Source organism: Salmo salar, chromosome 06 (assembly GCF_965601325.2).
Source record: "Salmo salar chromosome 06, fSalSal1, whole genome shotgun sequence".
Lineage (NCBI taxonomy): Eukaryota > Metazoa > Chordata > Actinopteri > Salmoniformes > Salmonidae > Salmo > Salmo salar.
The window spans coordinates 32,564,171-32,590,237 of NC_138296.1; the positions used below are offsets into that span (position 1 = coordinate 32,564,171).

At 42.4% G+C, this 26,067-nt stretch overlaps 1 protein-coding gene across 1 annotated transcript in view; it reads left to right on the forward strand.

The window, feature by feature from the left end:
• The window catches only part of LOC106593647 (synaptotagmin-C), a 59,250-nt gene extending 35,208 nt beyond the window's left edge, over positions 1–24,042 (forward strand). The window contains exons 6-13 of the mRNA XM_045720212.2: positions 1,510–1,692; positions 4,275–4,401; positions 5,022–5,240; positions 11,271–11,391; positions 13,814–13,985; positions 19,781–19,910; positions 20,378–20,468; positions 20,946–24,042. Coding sequence (XP_045576168.1) covers positions 1,510–1,692; positions 4,275–4,401; positions 5,022–5,240; positions 11,271–11,391; positions 13,814–13,985; positions 19,781–19,910; positions 20,378–20,464 — 1,039 coding nt within the window. The 3' untranslated portion in view covers positions 20,465–20,468; positions 20,946–24,042. The remainder of the gene's footprint in view (positions 1–1,509; positions 1,693–4,274; positions 4,402–5,021; positions 5,241–11,270; positions 11,392–13,813; positions 13,986–19,780; positions 19,911–20,377; positions 20,469–20,945) is intronic.
• The last annotated feature ends 2,025 nt before the right edge of the window (positions 24,043–26,067 follow it).

Consider the following 26,067-nt stretch of genomic DNA (forward strand, 5'->3'; position numbering starts at 1 on the left):
CTTGAGATGGTTTGGGATGAGTTGGACCGCAAAGTGAAGGAAAAGCAGCCAACAAGTGCTCAGCATATGTGTGAACTCCTTCAAGACTGTTGGAAAAGCATTCCTCATGAAGCTGGTTGAGAGATTGCCAAAAGTGTACAAAGCTGTCATCAAGGCAAAGGGTGGCTACTTTGAAGAATCTTAAATCTAAAATATATTTTGATTTGCTAACACTTTTTTGGTTACTACATGATTCCCTATGTGTTATTTCATAGTTGTGATGTCTTCACTATTATTCTACAATGTAGAAAATACTACAAATAAACCCTTGAATGAATAGGTGTGTCCACATTTTGAACTGGTACTGTATATATTTTTAAGTATGTGATAATTATATTATCTAAGGGTCATCACATTTTTGTGATTGGTTGTCTAGTGTATACATTTTCTGGGTGTTATTCTGTGTATTAACCCTGTCTGTCTCTCCAGTGAATATATGTCTGTGAATTAACCCTATCGATCTTTTTAGTGTGTCTTATTCTGTTTTCTTTTTTACAGCCATGTTTCTATTTTTTATGTAAATGCCATGTTATAGAAGGGTCCAGACACCTTTTTTTGTAATTTCACTTGTTTTTGGGAAACTTACCCCAACCACAAATCACTTCCTCATCCTCGTTGTGCAGTACGGGGGCCCTGAAAAAAACATGAAAAAAGGCTCCAAAAACACCCAAATACATCCTTTTAGAAACGGCAAAGCTCTCAGTATAGTGATGCAGGTCTTTAGATGTTGTACACATGAAAATGTGTCATTCCAAACTTTATCCGTAACGTTTTATTCCATTTTGTTGCGACTCGAGCGATACTACTCCGTCCATTCTACAGGCAACTGCCAAAATAAAGGAAACACTTGAGTAAATGAGGGATACAAGGTATATTGATGTCTTCAAGGTTTTGATGTCTTCACTATTATTTTGCAATGTACTTCCACACAGTAGGTTCCAGGCATTTGTAGAACCATTGAAGCTGTTCTGGCAGCTCGTGGTAGCCCAGCGCCCTATTAAGACTATTTATTATGGAGTTTCCTTTAATTTGGCAGTTACCTATAGCAGCAGTCTAAACAGAGAATGGAACAGCTGGATAGGGGAAACGGCTCGAGTAGCACAAAATGGAATATAACATTGCTGATAAAGTTTGGAATGCCACAATTTCATGTGTACCACATCGAAAGACCTGCATCACTATACTGAGAGCGTTTCTGTTTCTAAAAGGACATATTTAGGTGTTTTTGGAGCATTTGTTCATGTTTTTTCAGGGCCACCGTACTGCACAACGAGGATAATGAAGGGCTTTTCTGTTTGGGGTAAGTTTCTCAAAAACAACTGAAATCACAAAAAAGGTGTCTGGACCCTTCTATAACATGCCATTTACTTCAAAAATGTAGATTTGGCTGTAAAAAAGAGAACTTCTCCTTTTACCCTGTCTGTCTCCAGTGAGTGTTAATGTGTCTATTAAGCCCTTCTCTCTCCCCAGGCCCAAGCCCATGACTCACCAGTTGTCCAGCCCTGATTTCCATGGTGAGGAGAAGAGCGAGCAGGTGACCAGCATTGGCCAAATCAAACCAGAACTCTACAGACTGCGTGGGGGCGACCAGGGGGAAGGGAAAACGGGGGACAATTGCGGCAAGATCAGCTTCCTCCTGCGCTACGCCTTCAAGTGAGTGAACCGATTCACTTAATTAATCCTCTTCACACCTCGGTCTGGGTGCACTGTTAAATATACATTACATTAAGGCTTAGACAGAGGATCAACAGCTGCTCTGTCATCACAGCTGACTTAAGGTACTTGCCCTAGAAATTCTATCATTGCAGTGTCAACTATCACCCATATATACTTTTACATTATGGACTAAATAGTGTACACAAGATAGACATTGTTATTGTAATTGTCTAATTTTCCAAACCTTGAGTGCATTAGTCATGCATGCCCCCGTTGTAGGTTTTCTGCAGCACTGGCTCTGTTTATGTAAATGGTGGGTGTGCCCCCCTTCGGAGGGTTGAAGATGGGAAGATGGAGGGAGGACAGAGGAGAGGAGGGAAAGAGCAGGGGCAGTGTAGTACAGTCTGCTAGCTCAATCTCAGTCTCAGTCTATGTGTGGCTCTGTGGCTGCCTGGTGGGGTCCTTTCTCTCTGCCGTCACACAGAGAAACATTACAATGGAGAAAGAAAGTGCTGATGTTCGAAAAACAAGGGAGTGAGAGGCAGTTAGGGTCATGAATTATATATGGTGAGCTACTTTAAACAGCAGATCCTGTCAACACATAATAACACCAGACTGTTATAGCACGAATTACAGACACACAGATTAGAGAGAGAGGGAGAGGGAGAGAGAGAGAGAGGGAGGATGATGTTGGTGTATCTCTACCTGTACCTACATGTATTTCTACCTCACGTCACAAGATCATTTGTTCTGCTCTGCTTTCTGACACACTGTGAATCTTTGTTAGGAAATCTAGAGAGAGAGGAGACAGACAGAGAGAGAGGGAGAGAGAGGAGACAGACAGAGAGAGAGGGAGAGAGAGGAGACAGACAGAGAGAGAGAGCGGGAGAGAGAGGGAGAGAGAGGAGACAGACAGAGAGAGTGGGAGAGAGAGGAGACAGACAGAGATAGTGGGAGAGAGAGGGAGAGAGAGGAGACAGACAGAGAGAGCGGGAGAGAGAGGGAGAGAGAGGAGACAGACAGAGAGAGCGGGAGAGAGAGGGAGAGAGAGATATAATGTGTGTCACCTTCTCTTCACACCGTTAGCACTGTGTGGGATAATTGAAATGTATTTACCATACATCAATGTTAACGTGCTAGACCCGAGCACATTTGGGGAATAGCTGTCAGGACAACAATGTCAATTTTCCCTCGGCCCTCTGGGAAATGTATTTTCTATTGACACTGTAGTTAAAAGCTGACACATTAGTGCTGTGGGAATAGGGTGGTTTCCAGCCATTGTCTGTGAGGAATAGTATAGCGAATTTCCCTCTGACAGATCAGTAATAGGTGTATTTTCTTCCGAGTGCTTCTGGGACCGTGTTAGTAGGCCGTCATTGTAAATAAGAATTTGTTCTTAACTGACTTGCCTAGTTAAATATATATATATTTTTAAAGTTCCTGCTCTTTGTTGTCTTGATGATCAAACAGACATGTGAGAGTAGGAACACTACAGTGTTTGTTGTTGTAATGAGGTAATGTTGTTGAATGTGACATGCCATCAGGGCCAGCTTTTATACAGGACTCACCTGGCATTTTCAATTATGCTTTATAAAACTACACTGCTCATAGTCATAAGGACTACAGTTCCCAACACGTACTGACAGTGTGTATTGACTACCAAGCGGAGATGATACTGGACTTAAAGTAAGTAGATAGACTTAAGAAATACTAATTGGACATGTTTCTCTGATTAACGTGTTTATCCAATTTAAATATAACTTCCTAATTTACTAATGACGGTATTAATATTATATCTGATTTGATGTGATTGTAGGATTGGCATGTTTACCTGATTTCCTTAATTGGACGTGATTGCATGATAAACATGAAACCTGATTGGATGCAATCGTGTCGTCAACAGGCTTTTCTCAGTCCTGATTGGGCCAGATGATTAAACAGTGTGTTTATCTGAGCTGCTATTGGCTATAGCCTGGTGGTGCTCTCTTCCCCAGAGTTCACGCTGTGCTCCTAAAGGCCCGTAATGAAGTGGTGACACGCTCGTTAACGCAGAAAGACAGGGTATAATGAGGTCTGATTAAAGGCCTGCCAGCCATCTTCACTCTCTTAATTCAATCCCTCATCAGTAGTTCTGCAGACAGACCACTGGACGTAGGCGGTTTAGAAGGACGTCTTCGTGTGTGTGTGACCCAGACTGACCATAACACAGTGGAATAGCCTACTATGAGGAGTATTAATGTCTTGGCTTCTCTCACTGGAACTGCTGGAGCCAATCTGTGGCTTTGTAGCAATGGATTATGCTACTTGTAGAAGTTGCTCTCATTCACAGATCGACCTTCCTCAAATTCTCCATTAGTAGGGAGTAAACCCTTAAATCAGTGTCAAGGGTTGCTTCATCCTAGACCTCAATGGATCCCCATCGACCCACTCCATAGATACAACATACTCTCCTAACCACTCCACTGTCTCTATCTACTGTGTAGCCCTATGTCTGCCCAGTTAAGTTTGACATATAGATTGTGTTGTGTGTGTGTGTCCCAGACGGTGAGTCTAACATATATATGTGTCCCCGTCTGCAGTACAGAGCAGCTAGTGGTGAAGATCCTGAAGGCTGTAGACCTGGCTGCCAAGGACGCCAACGGCTTCTCAGACCCGTACGTCAAGATCTACCTACTGCCAGACAGGAAGAAGAAGTTCCAGACCAAGGTAACACATTTATCAAGCCTGATCCCAGATCTGTTTGTGCTGTCTTGCAATGACCATAAATACCTTGGAAGAGTGCAACCAGATCTGGGATCAGGCTGTCATTTATTACACTTGTCAGTTTTCACACAAATTGGGCTGGTTTTCAGTCCAGTTTGAAGGCACAGTAAAATACTAACCTGACAAATGTGTAGTTTCACTCTGATGCCAATTGAGAAATGTGTTCATGCATAACTTGGAGTTCTGTGTGAATCATCCATTGATGTCACCCAGAGATTTGTGTATGCATTACCACGAAAGATTTGTGTATGCATTACCACGAGAGATTTGTGCAGAGTTTCATTGCCGTTTCTCAAATTGGGATTTTATTCTAAATTACTGTTAGTAATTTATTATAATTTATAAATGCGTAGTCTCCTCCCTTACACATTGGAATTAGCTGATATTTCGTTCAGCCTAATCTGAATAAATATGTTAGGCTGTCTAGCAGACTCTCTTGTTGACTCTTGTTCTCTCTCTCCCTCTCCCCCCTCTCTCCCTCTCCTTCCCCTTTCTCCCCCCTACACCTCTTTACCTCTATCCCGCTCTCCCTCCTCAATTCCCCCCTCTCCTCTCTCCCACAGGTCCACAGAAAGACCCTAAACCCTATCTTCAACGAGACGTTCCAGTTCGGTGTCCCCCTGGCAGAGCTGCACTCCCGGAAGCTACACTTCTCTGTCTACGACTTTGACCGCTTCTCCAGACACGACCTGATTGGCCAGGTGGTTGTGGACAACCTTCTGGACTTCAGCGAGGGCACAGGGGAAAAGCCTGTCTGGAGGGACATCGTGGAGGGCACTGCGGTGAGAGAGAGAGCCCATGCCTGACATCATAATGCCAACGCAATGCCACCACTATGTTACCATGATGCCACCACTATACCACTATAATATCACCACTATGCCACTATAATGCCACTCCTATGCCACTATAATGCCACCACTATGCCGCTATAATGCCACCACTATGCCACTACAATGCCACCACTATGCCACTATAATGCTACCACAATACCACCACTATGCCACTATAATGCCACCGATATGCCACTATAATGCCACCTCTATGCCACTATAATGCTACCACTATACCACCACTATGCCACTATAATGCCACCACTATGCCACCAATATACCACTATAATGCTACCACTATAGCACCAATATGCCACCAATATACCACTATACCACCACTATGCCACTATAATGCCACCACTATGCCACCAATATACCACTATAATGCTACCACTATACCACCAATATGCCACTATAATGCCACCACTGTACCACCACTATGCCACTATAATGCCACCACTATACCACCATTATGCCACTATAATGTCACCACTATACCACCACTATGCCACCAATATACCACTATAATGCTACCACTATACCACTATAATGCCACCACTATGCCACTATAATGCCACCGCTATGCCACTATAATGCCACCACTATGCCACTATAATTATACCACCACTATAATGCCACTATAATGCGACCACTATACCACCACTATGCCACTATAATGCCACCACTATGCCACTATAATGCCACCACTATGCCTCTATAATGACAGCACTATGCCACTATAATGCCACCGCTATCCACTATAATGCCACCACTATACCACTATAATGCCACCACTGTACCACCACTATGCCACTATAATGCCACTGCTATCCACTATAATGCCACCACTATGACACTATAATGCCACTGCTATCCACTATAATGCCACTGCTATCCACTATAATGCCACCACTATGACACTATAATGTCACTGCTATCCACTATAATGCCACTGCTATCCACTATAATGTCACTGCTATCCACTATAATGCCACCACTATGACACTATAATGCCACTGCTATCCACTATAATGCCACTGCTATCCACTATAATGCCACCACTATGACACTATAATGCCACTGCTATCCACTATAATGCCACTGCTATCCACTATAATGCCACCACTATGACACTATAATGTCACTGCTATCCACTATAATGCCACTGCTATCCACTATAATGCCACCACTATGACACTATAATGTCACTGCTATCCACTATAATGCCACTGCTATCCACTATAATGCCACCACTATGACACTATAATGCCACTGCTATCCACTATAATGTCACTGCTATCCACTATAATGCCACCACTATGACACTATAATGTCACTGCTATCCACTATAATGCCACTGCTATCCACTATAATGCCACCACTATGACACTATAATGCCACTGCTATCCACTATAATGTCACTGCTATCCACTATAATGCCACCACTATGACACTATAATGCCACTGCTATCCACTATAATGTCACTGCTATCCACGATAATGCCACTGCTATCCACTATAATGTCACTGATATCCACGATAATGCCACTGCTATCCACTATAATGTCACTGCTATCCACTATAATGTCACTGCTATCCACTATAATGTCACTTCTATCCACGATAATGCCACTGCTATCCACTATAATGTCACTGCTATCCACTATAATGTCACTGCTATCCACTATAATGCCACTGCTATCCACTATAATGCCACTGCTATCCACTATAATGCCACTGCTATCCACTATAAGGTCACTGCTATCCACTATAATGCCACTGCTATCCACTATAATGTCACTGCTATCCACTATAATGCCATTGCTATCCACTATAATGTCACTGCTATCCACTATAATGCCACTGCTATCCACTATAATGTCACTGCTATCCACTATAATGCCACTGCTATCCACTATAATGCCACTGCTATCCACTATAATGTCACTGCTATCCACTATAATGCCACTGCTATCCACTATAATGCCACCACTATGACACTATAATGTCACTGCTATCCACTATAATGCCACTGCTATCCACTATAATGCCACTGCTATCCACTATAATGCCACCGCTATCCACTATAATGCCACTGCTATCCACTATAATGCCACTGCTATCCACTATAATGCCACTGCTATCCACTATAATGCCACTGCTATCCACTATAATGTCACTGCTATCCACTATAAGGTCACTGCTATCCACTATAATGCCACTGCTATCCACTATAATGCCACCACTATGACACTATAATGCCACTGCTATCCACTATAATGTCACTGCTATCCATGATAATGCCACTGCTATCCACTATAATGTCACTGCTATCCACTATAAGGTCACTGCTATCCACTATAATGTCACTGCTATCCACTATAATGTCACTGCTATCCACTATAATGCCACTGCTATCCACTATAATGCCACTGCTATCCACTATAATGTCACTGCTATCCACTATAATGCCACTGCTATCCACTATAATGCCACTGCTATCCACTATAATGCCACTGCTATCCACTATAATGTCACTGCTATCCACTATAATGCCACCACTATGACACTATAATGCCACTGCTATCCACTATAAGGTCACTGCTATCCACTATAATGCCACTGCTATCCACTATAATGTCACTGCTATCCACTATAATGCCACCACTATGACACTATAATGCCACTGCTATCCACTATAATGCCACTGCTATCCACTATAATGCCACTGCTATCCACTATAATGTCACTGCTATCCACTATAATGCCACTGCTATCCACTATAATGCCACTGCTATCCACTATAATGCCACTGCTATCCACTATAATGCCACTGCTATCCACTATAAGGTCACTGCTATCCACTATAATGCCACTGCTATCCACTATAATGCCACTGCTATCCACTATAATGCCACTGCTATCCACTATAATGTCACTGCTATCCACTATAATGTCACTGCTATCCACTATAATGCCACCACTATGACACTATAATGTCACTGCTATCCACTATAATGTCACTGCTATCCACTATAATGCCACCACTATGACACTATAATGTCACTGCTATCCACTATAATGTCACTGCTATCCACTATAATGCCACTGCTATCCACTATAATGCCACTGCTATCCACTATAATGTCACTGCTATCCACTATAATGTCACTGCTATCCACTATAATGCCACCACTATGACACTATAATGTCACTGCTATCCACTATAATGCCACCACTATGACACTATAATGTCACTGCTATCCACTATAATGCCACTGCTATCCACTATAATGCCACTGCTATCCACTATAATGCCACTGCTATCCACTATAATGCCACTGCTATCCACTATAATGCCACTGCTATCCACTATAATGCCACTGCTATCCACTATAATGCCACTGCTATCCACTATAATGCCACTGCTATCCACTATAATGCCACTGCTATCCACTATAATGCCACCACTATGACACTATAATGTCACTGCTATCCACTATAATGCCACTGCTATCCACTATAATGCCACTGCTATCCACTATAATGCCACTGCTATCCACTATAATGCCACCACTATGACACTATAATGCCACTGCTATCCACTATAATGCCACCACTATGACACTATAATGCCACTGCTATCCACTATAATGCCACTGCTATCCACTATAATGTCACTGCTATCCACTATAATGTCACTGCTATCCACTATAATGCCACTGCTATCCACTATAATGTCACTGCTATCCACTATAATGCCACTGCTATCCACTATAATGCCACTGCTATCCACTATAATGTCACTGCTATCCACTATAATGCCACTGCTATCCACTATAAGGTCACTGCTATCCACTATAATGCCACTGCTATCCACTATAATGCCACTGCTATCCACTATAATGCCACTGCTATCCACTATAAGGTCACTGCTATCCACTATAATGCCACCACTATGACACTATAATGCCACTGCTATCCACTATAATGCCACTGCTATCCACTATAATGTCACTGCTATCCACTATAATGTCACTGCTATCCACTATAATGCCACTGCTATCCACTATAATGTCACTGCTATCCACTATAATGCCACTGCTATCCACTATAATGCCACCACTATGACACTATAATGTCACTGCTATCCACTATAATGTCACTGCTATCCACTATAATGCCACTGCTATCCACTATAATGCCACTGCTATCCACTATAATGTCACTGCTATCCACTATAATGTCACTGCTATCCACTATAATGCCACCACTATGACACTATAATGTCACTGCTATCCACTATAATGTCACTGCTATCCACTATAATGTCACTGCTATCCACTATAATGCCACCACTATGACACTATAATGTCACTGCTATCCACTATAATGTCACTGCTATCCACTATAATGCCACTGCTATCCACTATAATGCCACTGCTATCCACTATAATGTCACTGCTATCCACTATAATGTCACTGCTATCCACTATAATGCCACCACTATGACACTATAATGTCACTGCTATCCACTATAATGCCACCACTATGACACTATAATGTCACTGCTATCCACTATAATGCCACTGCTATCCACTATAATGCCACTGCTATCCACTATAATGCCACTGCTATCCACTATAATGCCACTGCTATCCACTATAATGCCACTGCTATCCACTATAATGCCACTGCTATCCACTATAATGCCACTGCTATCCACTATAATGCCACTGCTATCCACTATAATGCCACCACTATGACACTATAATGTCACTGCTATCCACTATAATGCCACTGCTATCCACTATAATGCCACTGCTATCCACTATAATGCCACTGCTATCCACTATAATGCCACCACTATGACACTATAATGCCACTGCTATCCACTATAATGCCACCACTATGACACTATAATGCCACTGCTATCCACTATAATGCCACTGCTATCCACTATAATGTCACTGCTATCCACTATAATGTCACTGCTATCCACTATAATGCCACTGCTATCCACTATAATGTCACTGCTATCCACTATAATGCCACTGCTATCCACTATAATGCCACTGCTATCCACTATAATGTCACTGCTATCCACTATAATGCCACTGCTATCCACTATAAGGTCACTGCTATCCACTATAATGCCACTGCTATCCACTATAATGCCACTGCTATCCACTATAATGTCACTGCTATCCACTATAATGACACTGCTATCCACTATAATGCCACTGCTATCCACTATAATGCCACTGCTATCCACTATAAGGTCACTGCTATCCACTATAATGCCACCACTATGACACTATAATGCCACTGCTATCCACTATAATGCCACTGCTATCCACTATAATGTCACTGCTATCCACTATAATGTCACTGCTATCCACTATAATGCCACTGCTATCCACTATAATGTCACTGCTATCCACTATAATGCCACTGCTATCCACTATAATGCCACCGCTATGCCACTATAATGCCACTGCTATCCACTATAATGCCACCACTATGACACTATAATGTCACTGCTATCCACTATAATGTCACTGCTATCCACTATAATGCCACTATGCCACCACCATGACCACTGGCTGTGCCGAGTTAGGAGGAAGCAGGGGAGAGTGTTTAAATAGCCTTTAGATCTAGCGCAATTTAACTTTTATCTTCTTGGGGACATTGAAAGATTGACATTTCATTAATGTACTGTAATGACAGTTGCCTTCAGTTTGAATATGCTGCCCGTTTAGATTGTGACACCTGTCATGTCTCTGTGGCAATTATCAATGATGCCTGCTTCATGGTTTAGCAAACCAAATGCAAGATGGTGGTCTCTTTTACAGACCCTGCTCTCAGCCTGTAGCTCTTTGGGTATTACTGGCTGAGTGTTTACCACACGTTTGCTGGGATCCCTGTTTGAACCCTGACCTCTGTGTGTGTGTGTGTGTGTGTGTGTGTGTTGTACAGGAGAAGGCTGACCTGGGGGAGCTGAACTTCTCTCTGTGTTACCTGCCCACGGCAGGTCGGCTCACCGCCACCGTCATCAAGGCCACCAACCTCAAAGCCATGGACCTCACCGGCTTCTCAGGTGACTTACCTACTGACCGCAGTACACTGACCGCAGCACACTGACCGCAGTACACTGACCGCAGCACACTGACCGCAGCACACTGACCGCAGCACACTGACAACAGCACACTGACCGCAGCACACTGACAGCAGCACACTGACCGCAGCACACTGACAACAGCACACTGACCGCAGCACACTGACAACAGCACACTGACAGCAGCACACTGACCGCAGTACACTGACCGCAGCACACTGACAACAGCACACTGACAACAGCACACTGACCGCAGCACACTGACAACAGCACACTGACAACAGCACACTGACAGCAGCACACTGACCGCAGCACACTGACAACAGCACACTGACAGCAGCACACTGACCGCAGCACACTGACAACAGCACACTGACAACAGCACACTGACAGCAGCACACTGACCGCAGCACACTGACAAAAGCACACTGACCGCAGCACACTGACCGCAGCACACTGACAACAGCACACTGACCGCAGCACACTGACCGCAGCACACTGACAACAGCACACTGACAACAGCACACTGACCGCAGCACACTGACCGCAGCACACTGACAACAGCACACTGACCGCAGCACACTGACCGCAGCACACTGACAACAGCACACTGACCGCAGCACACTGACCGCAGCACACTGACCGCAGCACACTGACCGCAGCACACTGACAACAGCACACTGACCGCAGCACACTGACCGCAGCACACTGACAACAGCACACTGACCGCAGCACACTGACCGCAGCACACTGACCGCAGCACACTGACCGCAGCACACTGACAACAGCACACTGACCGCAGCACACTGACCGCAGCACACTGACAACAGCACACTGACCGCAGCACACTGACCGCAGCACACTGACCGCAGCACACTGACAACAGCACACTGACCGCAGCACACTGACAACAGCACACTGACAACAGCACACTGACCGCAGCACACTGACCGCAGCACACTGACAACAGCACACTGACCGCAGCACACTGACAACAGCACACTGACCGCAGCACACTGACAACAGCACACTGACAACAGCACACTGACAACAGCACACTGACCGCAGCACACTGACCGCAGCACACTGACAACAGCACACTGACCGCATCACACTGACAACAGCACACTGACCGCAGCACACTGACAACAGCACATTGACAACAGCGCACTGACCGCAGCACACTGACCGCAGCACACTGACAACAGCACACTGACCGCAGCACACTGACAACAGCACACTGACCGCAGCACACTGACAACAGCACACTGACAACAGCACACTGACAACAGCACACTGACCGCAGCACACTGACAACAGCACACTGACAACATCACACTGACAACAGCACACTGACCGCAGCACACTGACAACAGCACACTGACAACAGCACACTGACAGCAGCACACTGACAGCAGCACACTGACCGCAGCACACTGACCGCAGCACACTGACAACAGCACACTGACCGCAGCACACTGACAACAGCACACTGACAACAGCACACTGACAACAGCACACTGACCGCAGCACTGGGGGTTGTCTCTTCTGTTAGAAACAGCCTGACAAGACTCACATCATACATTTTGTATTTCAACTATTATTTGAATGCAATTAGACCTGCATAAACAGATGGAGCAAACACATCAATTGACTGAATTCATGAATATTTGAATATTGATATGTTACATTCTGTAAATATTGCCCAAATAAATACTGTTAAACTGTTCCAAACACAATGAAGTGTCAAAAATCTGTTTTGTGGCAATGTTGGAAACACAAGCAAATAGCAAAAATCATAAATGTTGGAGTGCTAAAAACCACAGCCAACAAACAACCAAACGCTTTAAACACAATCATGTCCTGGCCTGATTGATGGCTGGGACTTAGGTAGCTGATGATCATTTAATTAATGAACGCCTAACTAAAGTAATTGAGTTATTAATCCTGCCTGTGAGGATGTGATGATCCTGCATTACCACGGTAACAGTTACTATACTGACGAAATGACACGCTAAATTATGAGGCCACACCGTTATTATTGCTTTTATTGCCTAACAAAGGTATAAAAAATCCACCATAAAATCAAATGGTAACTCTCAGTGTTCTGTAAATGCTACAACGGACTAGAGCGGCAGTTTGTATTCTGTGGTAATTGACGTGAATCCACCTGTTTTACTTTGGCCTTAATCCGCCTCGTCCAAGGGGCCTTGATTTGTATGTCTTTTATGTGTTAAAGACAGATGCCTGGACGTGGGAGTATAATTTGTTAATAGCCTGCTCAAGGTTTGTCTCATATCTTTGTCCCTCTCTTTCTCTTTCTTCCATTCTCTTCCTCTATTTCTTTTTCTCTCGCTCTCACTCTTTTTTTCTCTCTCTCCCTCCCTCTTTCTCCTTCTCTCAGACCCGTACGTGAAGGCTTCTCTGATATGTGACGGCCGCAGGCTAAAGAAGAGGAAGACATCCATTAAGAAGAATACTTTGAACCCCACCTACAACGAGGCTCTGGTCTTTGACATCCCTCATGAGGACATCGACAGGGTGTCCATCATCATCGCTGTCATGGACTATGACTGGTAAGAACAGACCTAGGCTGTTATTACTTTATTACCGGACAATGGGAGTTTTATAAGTTTGTGTGGGATGTGGATGTAATTGATACCATTATAATACTGACTATGTATTTGGATGGTTGCTGTTGTTAATTGTTAGATGAGGGTATGTCTGTTGTTAATTGTTAGATAAGGGTATGTCTGTTGTTAATTGTTAGATAAGGGTATGTCTGTTGTTAATTGTTAGATAAGGGTATGTCTGTTGTTAATTGTTAGATAAGGGTATGTCTGTTGTTAATTGTTAGATGAGGGTATGTCTGTTGTTAATTGTTAGATAAGGGTATGTCTGTTGTTAATTGTTAGATAAGGGTATGTCTGTTGTTAATTGTTAGATAAGGGTATGTCTGTTGTTAATTGTTAGATAAGGGTATGTCTGTTGTTAATTGTTAGATGAGGGTATGTCTGTTGTTAATTGTTAGATGAAGGGTATGTCTGTTGTTAATTGTTAGATAAGGGTATGTCTGTTTGTGTAATTGTTAGATAAGGGTATGTCTGTTGTTAATTGTTAGATGAAGGGTATGTCTGTTGTTAATTGTTAGATGAGAGGCTATGTCTGTTGTTAATTGTTAGATGAGGGTATGTCTGTTGTTAATTGTTAGATAAGGGTATGTCTGTTGTTAATTGTTAGATGAGGGTATGTCTGTTGTTGGTAGTTGTTTTTTTATGGTGTGTAGCAAGGTTATTATAGTAAACTGAAACTAAAACTAAAACTAATTATGACTAATCATCACTCAAAACCATTTAGTAAATTTAATTAAAATAATTAACAAACCCATTTCAAAAATTATAACTGTACTGCCTCCAAAACTAAATAAAATAAAAAACATCATGAATTATGTTTTTGGGGGGCAAAAATCAAACAGGGTTTTTAAGCTTAACTAATGATTGGTTGACAATAGAGCCTCCCACAATGCAGGTGATGACTGCAGGATGAAGTTGGTGAAGAGCAACTGCAGAAACTTGCAGTCGACTGCAGTCAAAACTTCATGACCTTTGATCATATGATTTTTGTAAAGTTCATGCAGATGAAATGTAGGCTCCAGTCTGACAATCTATCACCAGAATGCAACACTTTAAAAGGCGGTGACCAACGATGGCGCTTCAACGCTCCTGGTTATTGAGGAAATTGACCCACCACTACTGTTTACATGGTGCATCTACGTCATCTCCCTGAGTCTACCTTTAAACCTAACCTAACCTATGACCTGACCCATCACCTTATGCATTACTGCCCCACAGTGGCAAGAAGTGACATTCCAAAAAACACAAAAACTATATGCATGTTTTTATAAAAAGTAAACAAAATAAAAAATAAGGTAAAGTAGATCTGAAAACTAACTGAAACAAAACTGAATTTCGAATAAAAATCTTAGAACTAATAGGAATATTAACAATAATAACCTTGTAGTTAGCACTCTGTTAAGTTGATAGACATTGTTATTGGGTCGGTGTGTAGTTAGTACTGGATCATGTGTAACGTATGTTGATGGTGGTTATTATTTGGTTGGTGTGTAGTTAGTACTGGATCATGTGTAACGTATGTTGATGGTGGTTATCATTTGGTTGGTGTGTAGTTAGTACTGGATCATGTGTAACGTATGTTGATGGTGGTTATTATTTGGTTGGTGTGTAGTTAGTACTGGATCATGTGTAACGTATGTTGATGGTGGTTATCATTTGGTTGGTGTGTAGTTAGTACTGGATCATGTGTAACGTATGTTGATGGTGGTTATTATTTGGTTGGTGTGTAGTTAGTACTGGATCATGTGTAACGTATGTTGATGGTGGTTATCATTTGGTTGGTGTGTAGTTAGTACTGGATCATGTGTAACGTATGTTGATGGTGGTTATTATTTGGTTGGTGTGTAGTTAGTACTGGATCATGTGTAACGTATGTTGATGGTGGTTATTATTTGGTTGGTGTGTAGTTAGTACTGGATCATGTGTAACGTATGTTGATGGTGGTTATTATTTGGTTGGTGTGTAGTTAGTACTGGATCATGTGTAACGTATGTTGATGGTGGTTATTATTTGGTTGGTGTGTAGTTAGTACTGGATCATGTGTAACGTATGTTGATGGTGGTTATTATTTGGTTGGTGTGTAGTTAGTACTGGATCATGTGTAACGTATGTTGATGGTGGTTATTATTTGGTTGGTGTGTAGTTAGCACTGGATCATGTGTAACGTATGTTGATGGTGGTTATTATTTGGTTGGTGTGTAGTTAGTACTGGATCATGTGTAACGTATGTTGATGGTGGTTATCATTTGGTTGGTGTGTAGTTAGTACTGGATCATGTGTAACGTATGTTGATGGTGGTTATTATTTGGTTGGTGTGTAGTTAGTACTGGATCATGTGTAACGTATGTTGATGGTGGTTATTATTTGGTTGGTGTGTAGTTAGTACTGGATCATGTGTAACGTATGTTGATGGTGGTTATTATTTGGTTGGTGTGTAGTTAGTACTGGATCATGTGTAACGTATGTTGATGGTGGTTATTATTTGGTTGGTGTGTAGTTAGTACTGGATCATGTGTAACGTATGTTGATGGTGGTTATTATTTGGTTGGTGTGTAGTTAGTACTGGATCATGTGTAACGTATGTTGATGGTGGTTATTATTTGGTTGGTGTGTAGTTAGCACTGGATCATGTGTAACGTATGTTGATGGTGGTTATTATTTGGTTGGTGTGTAGTTAGCACTGGATCATGTGTAACGTATGTTGATGGTGGTTATCATTTGGTTGGTGTGTAGTTAGTACTGGATCATGTGTAACGTATGTTGATGGTGGTTATCATTTGGTTGGTGTGTAGTTAGTACTGGATCATGTGTAACGTATGTTGATGGTGGTTATTATTTGGTTGGTGTGTAGTTAGTACTGGATCATGTGTAACGTATGTTGATGGTGGTTATTATTTGGTTGGTGTGTAGTTAGTACTGGATCATGTGTAACGTATGTTGATGGTGGTTATTATTTGGTTGGTGTGTAGTTAGTACTGGATCATGTGTAACGTATGTTGATGGTGGTTATTATTTGGTTGGTGTGTAGTTAGTACTGGATCATGTGTAACGTATGTTGATGGTGGTTATTATTTGGTTGGTGTGTAGTTAGTACTGGATCATGTGTAACGTATGTTGATGGTGGTTATTATTTGGTTGGTGTGTAGTTAGTACTGGATCATGTGTAACGTATGTTGATGGTGGTTATTATTTGGTTGGTGTGTAGTTAGTACTGGATCATGTGTAACGTATGTTGATGGTGGTTATTATTTGGTTGGTGTGTAGTTAGTACTGGATCATGTGTAACGTATGTTGATGGTGGTTATTATTTGGTTGGTGTGTAGTTAGTACTGGATCATGTGTAACGTATGTTGATGGTGGTTATTATTTGGTTGGTGTGTAGTTAGTACTGGATCATGTGTAACGTATGTTGATGGTGGTTATTATTTGGTTGGTGTGTAGTTAGTACTGGATCATGTGTAACGTATGTTGATGGTGGTTATTATTTGGTTGGTGTGTAGTTAGTACTGGATCATGTGTAACGTATGTTGATGGTGGTTATTATTTGGTCGGTGTGTAGTTAGTACTGGATCATGTGTAACGTATGTTGATGGTGGTTATTATTTGGTCGGTGTGTAGTTAGCACTGGATCATGTGTAACGTATGTTGATGGTGGTTATTATTTGGTCGGTGTGTAGTTAGTACTGGATCATGTGTAACGTATGTTGATGGTGGTTATTATTTGGTCGGTGTGTAGTTAGTACTGGATCATGTGTAACGTATGTTGATGGTGGTTATTATTTGGTTGGTGTGTAGTTAGTACTGGATCATGTGTAACGTATGTTGATGGTGGTTATTATTTGGTTGGTGTGTAGTTAGTACTGGATCATGTGTAACGTATGTTGATGGTGGTTATTATTTGGTTGGTGTGTAGTTAGTACTGGATCATGTGTAACGTATGTTGATGGTGGTTATTATTTGGTTGGTGTGTAGTTAGTACTGGATCATGTGTAACGTATGTTGATGGTGGTTATTATTTGGTTGGTGTGTAGTTAGTACTGGATCATGTGTAACGTATGTTGATGGTGGTTATTATTTGGTTGGTGTGTAGTTAGTACTGGATCATGTGTAACGTATGTTGATGGTGGTTATTATTTGGTTGGTGTGTAGTTAGTACTGGATCATGTGTAACGTATGTTGATGGTGGTTATTATTTGGTTGGTGTGTAGTTAGTACTGGATCATGTGTAACGTATGTTGATGGTGGTTATTATTTGGTTGGTGTGTAGTTAGTACTGGATCATGTGTAACGTATGTTGATGGTGGTTATTATTTGGTTGGTGTGTAGTTAGTACTGGATCATGTGTAACGTATGTTGATGGTGGTTATTATTTGGTTGGTGTGTAGTTAGTACTGGATCATGTGTAACGTATGTTGATGGTGGTTATTATTTGGTTGGTGTGTAGTTAGTACTGGATCATGTGTAACGTATGTTGATGGTGGTTATTATTTGGTTGGTGTGTAGTTAGCACTGTGTGGGTCTATTACGTTGATAGATGTTGGTGTGTAGTAGGATGGGTCATTCTGTAACCTTAAAATAACTGTCCAGTGTTAAATATGACCTATTACTACTTACAATATGAGTGAAATAGTTTTCCTTCCAATTTAAAAAAAATGATGTATGTTAAGAAGCTTTTCTGTGTTGGAATAGTGTGGGCGTACCCCAACAATAGAATGGTGTGGGCGTATACCGGTCGTTAAAAATATCCTCCTCTAGACCGCTGATTGGCCAGCTCATCCTCCTCAGGAGTATGACACCATACTTTATGAAGAAGTAGCAAGCATTTTTGAAACGGTCTTTATGAGATACAAGTTTGAGGTGTTTTTTTCTCTAATTCATGCTTTTGCCACTAATACGAGTACAGGATGAATAAACACAATTATTTGGGTATGAATCAGCAGAATATGAACTTTGAAAAGTGTGATTTTCACTGGACAGTTACTTGAATAGATGTTGTTGTGCACTAGCATGGGTCAGTCTATAACATTGATAGACGTTATTTGGTTGGTGTGTAGTTAGTACTATGTGGGTCTGTACCGTTGATAGACGTTGTTATTTGGTTGGTGTGTAGCAGTGGTCTGTTGAACACGTAGCTGATTGTCCCTGTGTGTCAGACTCCTGGCGGACGCCTCCTGTTTTACATGAGGATGGGCTCCTCATGAATAAACATGGTTTATGCTAATGTTAATGGAAATAGTGTCTGGTGGTGAGACACTGTGTAACCATGCCAGTGTTTCTCTGTCTGGCACTCACACCCTCCATCATCACACCATCGCCTGGCTGGTGTGTGTTTGTGTTTTCTTTATCTATTATTAAACCCATGTTGTAGGTTATAGTATCTCTATAGTTCTGTGTGTGTGTGTGTGTGTTATCTTTTATGCATTTAAAACCCAGGTTATAGCATCTCTATAGTTCGATGCTTGTTTGTGTGTGTGCATGCATGCGTGTGTTTGTGTATGATGTGAATGTGCTCTCCATTGGTATTGAAACCTTTGTAATAGTCTCTGTATATTGTGCGCTCACTATTGAATATCCAACCTCTGTGGCCGCATTCATTTTCCCAGCACTCAAGGTTGATAAATGAGGCCTACTTTGCCTGTTCGTCACAGTCTCTCTCCCTCTCCGTCTCCCCCCCACCCTCTCTCCCTCTCTCTCTCTCTCTCTCTCTCTCTCTCCGTACCTGGCTGTCGGTTGGTCAGTATTGGTCATAATGAGGTCATAGGAATGTGTCGTGTGGGCAGTGACGCTGAGGGTCCTGGGAGGGAGCACTGGACAGCCATGCTGGCCAACCCCCGCAAACCCATAGACCACTGGCACCAGCTCGTCGAGGTAATTATGTGCATGATGTGATGTGTGTGTGTGTCTGTGTACCGTTGAGTGTGTGTGTGAGTGAGTGCGTGACTACAGTGCTTTTTTTCATGTATGTAATTGTACTTGGCCTTCTTTTCCCCTGTTCTAACTAGTCTTTGTTTTTCTATTCATTCGTTGTAAGTAACCACACATACATTCAGTAGTCTGGGGACCGTATGTATCAAGCATCTCAGAGTAGGAGTGCTGATCAGTTTTTCCTTTTAGATCACATTGAATAAGATGACATGGACAGGGGGGACCTGATCCTAGATCAGCACTCCTACTCTGAGATGCTTGATACATACTGTACAACAGTTAGTCTGTCTATTCATCCACTCACCATATTTTTTATTAGTAATGAAATATCTATTTTAGCATACATTTACCTTTGTTATCTACAGTGTCTGTGTTGATGATATTAACTCTGCTTTAATATATTTTTCCAGGAAAAACTTGTGGCCTCATTTGTGTCAAAGAGTCCCGCAGTCTCTCCCAAGCCTCACATCGTGGTGGACAGTCCTCACTCTGAGTAGAACTGTGAGTCGAACTCTTGGTTCAATGCTTTCACATGCAGTACCAGGACCAGTGTTGGAGTCCTTTCCATTTCAATTCAGACAAATGAGTTGTATGATTTAGAAAACATCGTCATTACAAAGGACGGGCAATTTCTGCTTCATGAATTAGATTGAATTGATTTCCTGCATTGCCTTTATTGAAGTGGACCCCAATCCTGACACACAATTTTTCAATATTCCATAACTTTCTGTGGAGGGACCTATATAACCACAGCTTTGTGATTATAACCTTGGTGAATGTGATCCAGCTGAGACTCAGAGGCTGTTAGATTAACGAGCTGTGAGGCAAGAGTATCTGTACCATCTAGATGTTATGTACCCCACCCCTGACTTACTGTACTCTGAGGCTCTGTTCTCTGTTTATGTATCTTCTCACCCGCACTGTCTCTCCTACTTTATCTCTCTCTCTCTCTTTCTCTCTTTCTCCTTTTCTCCCCAGGTTATTATCATCTTTCCAGTTCTAGACTTTCCTTTCTTTCTGCTCATCTGTGAATAATTCTCTCCATCAAACAAAGAGAGATAAGGAGACACATCGACTGCTACTGCTGTTCTACTGCTACTGCTGAATATTCCAACTCCTGTCCTGTCGCAACAAAGCACAGGAAACAGATTCTACATTCTATACAAGCAACCCTTAGAACGCTGAGACACACACGCACACACACACACACACACACACACACACACACACACACACACACACACACACACACACACACACACACACACACACACACACACACACACACACACACACACACAGTGCTTCAGGTTAGTGCCAGTAATTCATCCAGGAGGAGTGTGATGATGCACATTTCTTCCTCCAATCAAACCTGGGCCTAAGGTTTCTGCACTGTGTGGACTTCAAAAGACAAACCGTGTCAATGCTTTACTTTAGGCCATTAGTATACAAGTGTAGGAGTTAGGAAACATCCATGTAGTGTTTTCAGCAGGACAAACATCAGTTGTGGAGACTCTAGTCTAGTCCATTGGATCTGGATCTGGGCTTTTCTGGCTTCTTTTAGCTGGAGGAAGGAACCTTTGCCGGTCGTTATTATTGATGTCAGGGGAGGGAGAAATGTGGATGAACCCATCTGCTGAAGCATGTTACGTAACCTTGAAATGTGTCCCTTCGCCTCATTATTTTGTCACCTTCTTCATGGTGCTCATTAATGTGAATTTGCTTTTATTTTTCTATTTGTTTGGTTTTGGGGGTTTGTGTAATATAATCATCCAGAAAGGAATTTATCCATACCATTTTTTTACAATCCACTAAGGATGTGACCGTGAGTACTTGAAGACCTGAACTATTTGAGCGCCTTGGGATGTTACAGGAATAGTGTTCCACTGTTTGGACATACTGGCAGACTTTATCCCAGAGGACTCTACAGGGGAACTGTGATGAGGACGGACCTGCTCAGCTTGGAGTGCACTTACTGGAAATGTATCCCACAGGGAAGGATTTCACCATTATATCGAATTTTTCTATCATTCCAAGATTTTGTTTTTCAGAAAGACATTATTTAATTTGAAAAGATAAAAATTGTCTGCAGTCCATCATGTCTCCGACTGGACGACAGTGTTAGAAGGACACACACATTTGTGTTGCTTTGATTTGTGTGTATTTCTGTGTTTGTGTGTGTTTTGTATTTGTGTGCGTCTGTGTGTGTGTATGCCTGTATGTCTGTGTGTGTGTCACTGTGACCTTCTGTGTGACACGTTTCTGTGCTCATGCCGTCCCTATCTTCTACCAGTCCCGCGGCCCCACACCATTCCTAGCATCCACAGACTGAAACTCCTGTCTTTGAACAAAATGTGTCTTCTGTCCTGTGTGTCTTAGAGGAACCATTTTTGTGTAGGACCCATTGCACTAGGTGGGGAGTGGGATACTTATGATCCCTGATGAACAGTCGGACTCTCACAGAGATTAGAGTGTATTGTCTGTGTTGTTTCCCAGATCAGCTGTCAGTCACTCAAAAGTGCCCCCCTGCCTGATCTAAGTAACTGTGTTGGTTGTGTACTTCTTTTAGTAAATGTGTACTGTGTCTGAGGGGAAACCAGTTGGCACCGTGATGTTAGATACGTTTTGATTACTTGAGGTAGAATTTTGGGGCTGAGTAATGACTCCTTTATGTCCCCTAGCAGTCCCTCCAAACGGGGAGACAGAGAGGAGGAACCATGTCCTTTATCTTTAGTGAAATACGACGACCCCCTGTTTACGCTCTGCACTTCCTCTTTAAGCACCATGTGGCTACTGCCATGAGAGAACCATGTCTACCACCACTTCTGCTACTATAACCTCAACTAACAGTTAGCACTACTAATGCTATGGCTGCCATTTCCCCTTAAACGCATTCAGGGGGATGCAGTTACTATTACAACTTCAGGCCAAGGAAGTGCAGGGATGCTTACTGGTATGCTTGGTATGTACACAGATTAAAGCCGTATATCCCATATCATAGCCAGAAGTTTTCCATCTGGAACTGTATGTCAGCTCAGGTTGTTCTGGGAGGTCATTGATCTGCCTGTATAAGTAGATACTATAGTATTGATCCATTGGCCTATCCCCAGGCTCTGTCTCCATCCCTCACAGTCCACATGATTCTCTGCCCCATAACACTGTGGTGTTAGCACTCACTCAGCACTGGAGGTTGCTAGTGTGCTCTCAGTATTACCCTCCACCTCTCTCACTCTCTCTAAATATACATTTATCTTGCCCCTTTTTCTCTTTCTATACCTGTCTTTCTCTCTCTCTTTTTCTCTGTCTCTCTCTCTCTCTCTAAATATACCTTTCTCTTTCCCCTTTTTCTCTTTCTATACCTGTCTTTCTCTCTCTCTTTTTCTCTGTCTCTCTCTCTCTCTCTAAATATACCTTTCTCTTTCCCCTTTATCTCTTTCTATACCTGCCTCTCGCTCTCTTTGATTGCTTGTTCTCCCACTCTATTTCTGACAACTCCCTTTTCCCCACTTCCCTCTCTCTCCACACAGCCATTCACCCCCTCTCTCCGCCTCCCTCCATCTTGCCCGCTCTCTCTGTGTGTAGGACTCCTCTCTCCTCTGTCTCTCTGTGTTAGTGCAGTTCTGAATGGACATGGGGAAACGTGTGTGCATGCTTATATTAACATGAATGATGTCAACTTGATGCAATGAAAATTAAATAAGTGATGCTTTAAGCAAAACCTGACAATGAACTTGATATTAATACTACTAATGACGAAAATGGAGACCTAGCAATCGTTATCTCTGTAATCAAAACAATGATGATAAATAACATTGGTTATCCTGTATATCTTCATTAAATAGTTATTCCTGATTTAATTTTTGATTCTTTAAAAAATATATAATTTCTTTTTTATATGGGTTAAACGGATAAATAGACATTTGAACAGAAGTGAGACATTCAGTCAGGATGCTTGTTTCAGCCAGAGAACTAGGGGGAGGAGGGTGAAGAGGAAGATGATGTAGGTGAACGTGTGGGAGATGGTGTGGCTGAAGCAATGATCATGGAAATAAAGGATATGTATCATCCAGCCTCATTCTGTGTGTGTTTGTTTATTAATCACTGTGTGTGAAGTAGGTGTGTGTACGTGCAAGCCTTGTGTACTATGTACGTATACAGTAGCCTACACACACTGGACCTATATATATATCTGTATCCATACTGTATTGAATCTTCTCTGAACCTATAGGACCTTCCTCTCTCTCTTTCCTACCGTGCATTATCGTCGTGTGTAATTATTTAGTCACTTTGTCATGAATTCTTTATTGTGTCCTCACTTTATCTAAATACAAAGTGGAGTGCTGCTGCCTGCCCTGAGTGTGTCTTTCTCTGGTCTGCCACCTACTGTTGCTTTGTGAGTCTTTTCTAGTAGTCATATAAATGCCAGGGAAGTCATGTAGTGATTATACCCTTATGAACTGAGCATTACAGTCATGCCCACTATCAGCACACTGAAACTCTGCTACACCAACCCAGGGGGAAGTGTATGTGCGCGCTTGCATGCATGCACGTGTGTGTGTGACACAAAGAGAGAGGAGTAGGAAAGGATTAAGAGAGTGAGGGGGAATGACACAGAGAAAGGGGAAGGCAGGGAGTGGATGAGGAGATGAATTAAAAAGACAAGGAATGGAAGTGAAAGAGTGTGTGTGTGAGAGTGAGTGTGTTTGTGTGTGAGGGCGAGGCGGAGGAGAACAGGTCTGTATATAGACACACTTGTCTAGGGGCGAATGGGGCACCTGCAGCACTTTGACAGTGTGAGCAGCATGAGAACAGTTCAGAACAACACACACACATACACACAGAAGTGCCAGTTTGCACTGCTACAACACCATGAACTGCTGGGGGGGGGGGGGCTGGATGTGGGTGAAGGGGCCGGGGGAACTGCTGTCTCCATGGCAACGTTCCCACCGTGCAAAAAAAATTATTTAGTCGGAAAGACATTTCACTCAGTTCAGTGAGCTGAAAGAAGCAGAGAGGGAGGGAGACTGGGGGAGGTGTGTGCAATACAATACATAGAGCTGTTTCTATCACACTGGAGGGATTTATTAGGAAGCTGTCAGCTGCGCGTTATTGCTAATATATTACTCATTACTATATATAATGGTAATGTATTCTGTTATCTCATTAAATATAGATGTCATTGCTCTGGGTGAGTCTTTGGTGTTTTTGAATTTAGCAAGGAAAGAAAGCAACGACACCATATAGATAAAGGGAATGTAAACCTCATATCTATGTGACAAAAAAATAAATATTCACTGTGCGGTGTGAGACTCATCATATGCAATATGGCTACACTTTTCAGTCCACTCCATATACAATTTCACATTTTCAACTTAATGTTATGCCTCCATAAATGTCACCCCAGAATTAGAACATGTGTGTGTGTGTGTGTGTGTGTGTGTTTATTTGTGTTTTGACCTAATACTGTTTTCCAAAATCAGTGTCTGTTATTTGTGGTAACCCAGTTCTGTCTGTATGTCAGGTGTATCAGTGTGTTGGTGGTGATTACCTGTTGAGGACCAGATGGTCCCCTCTCTCCCAGCTGGAGGAGCCGGTCAAAAGAGGGATGGTCTATACTACACACCACCTGGAACAACCAGACTGGACAATCAAAGCACCTGATAGAGAAACATGATCAAACCCCACAGAAAAGTCCCCTAAAGCAATATGCCATTTCTCATCACCAAGAGGAAGTCAAAATACAACAGTGACTAAATTTGTTTTCCGACCACATCAGGAGTTGAAAGCTTTTCTAATTGCAGGAGAACTGCCAGTTCTTCAAAAGCAGTGACAAACTGCACATCCCTCAAAGCTACAAAATACATCAAAGTCCCCTAGAAAGGGATGGACACCCGGTCCCTTTCACCGGAATTAATTTGGCCACTGTGCTTAAGTCAGAATGAAAGGCTGTGTGGGTTTAATGAGTTTGGGACCCAAGGATAGCCTTGGGCACACTCCTGGCCCCGCACAAACCCTGCTAAGGTCACTGGGAGCCAGCGCCCATGATGTTGCCCTCACTTGCTGTTTGCCCATGGCCTAAATAACACCGCTGCCTCTTTAC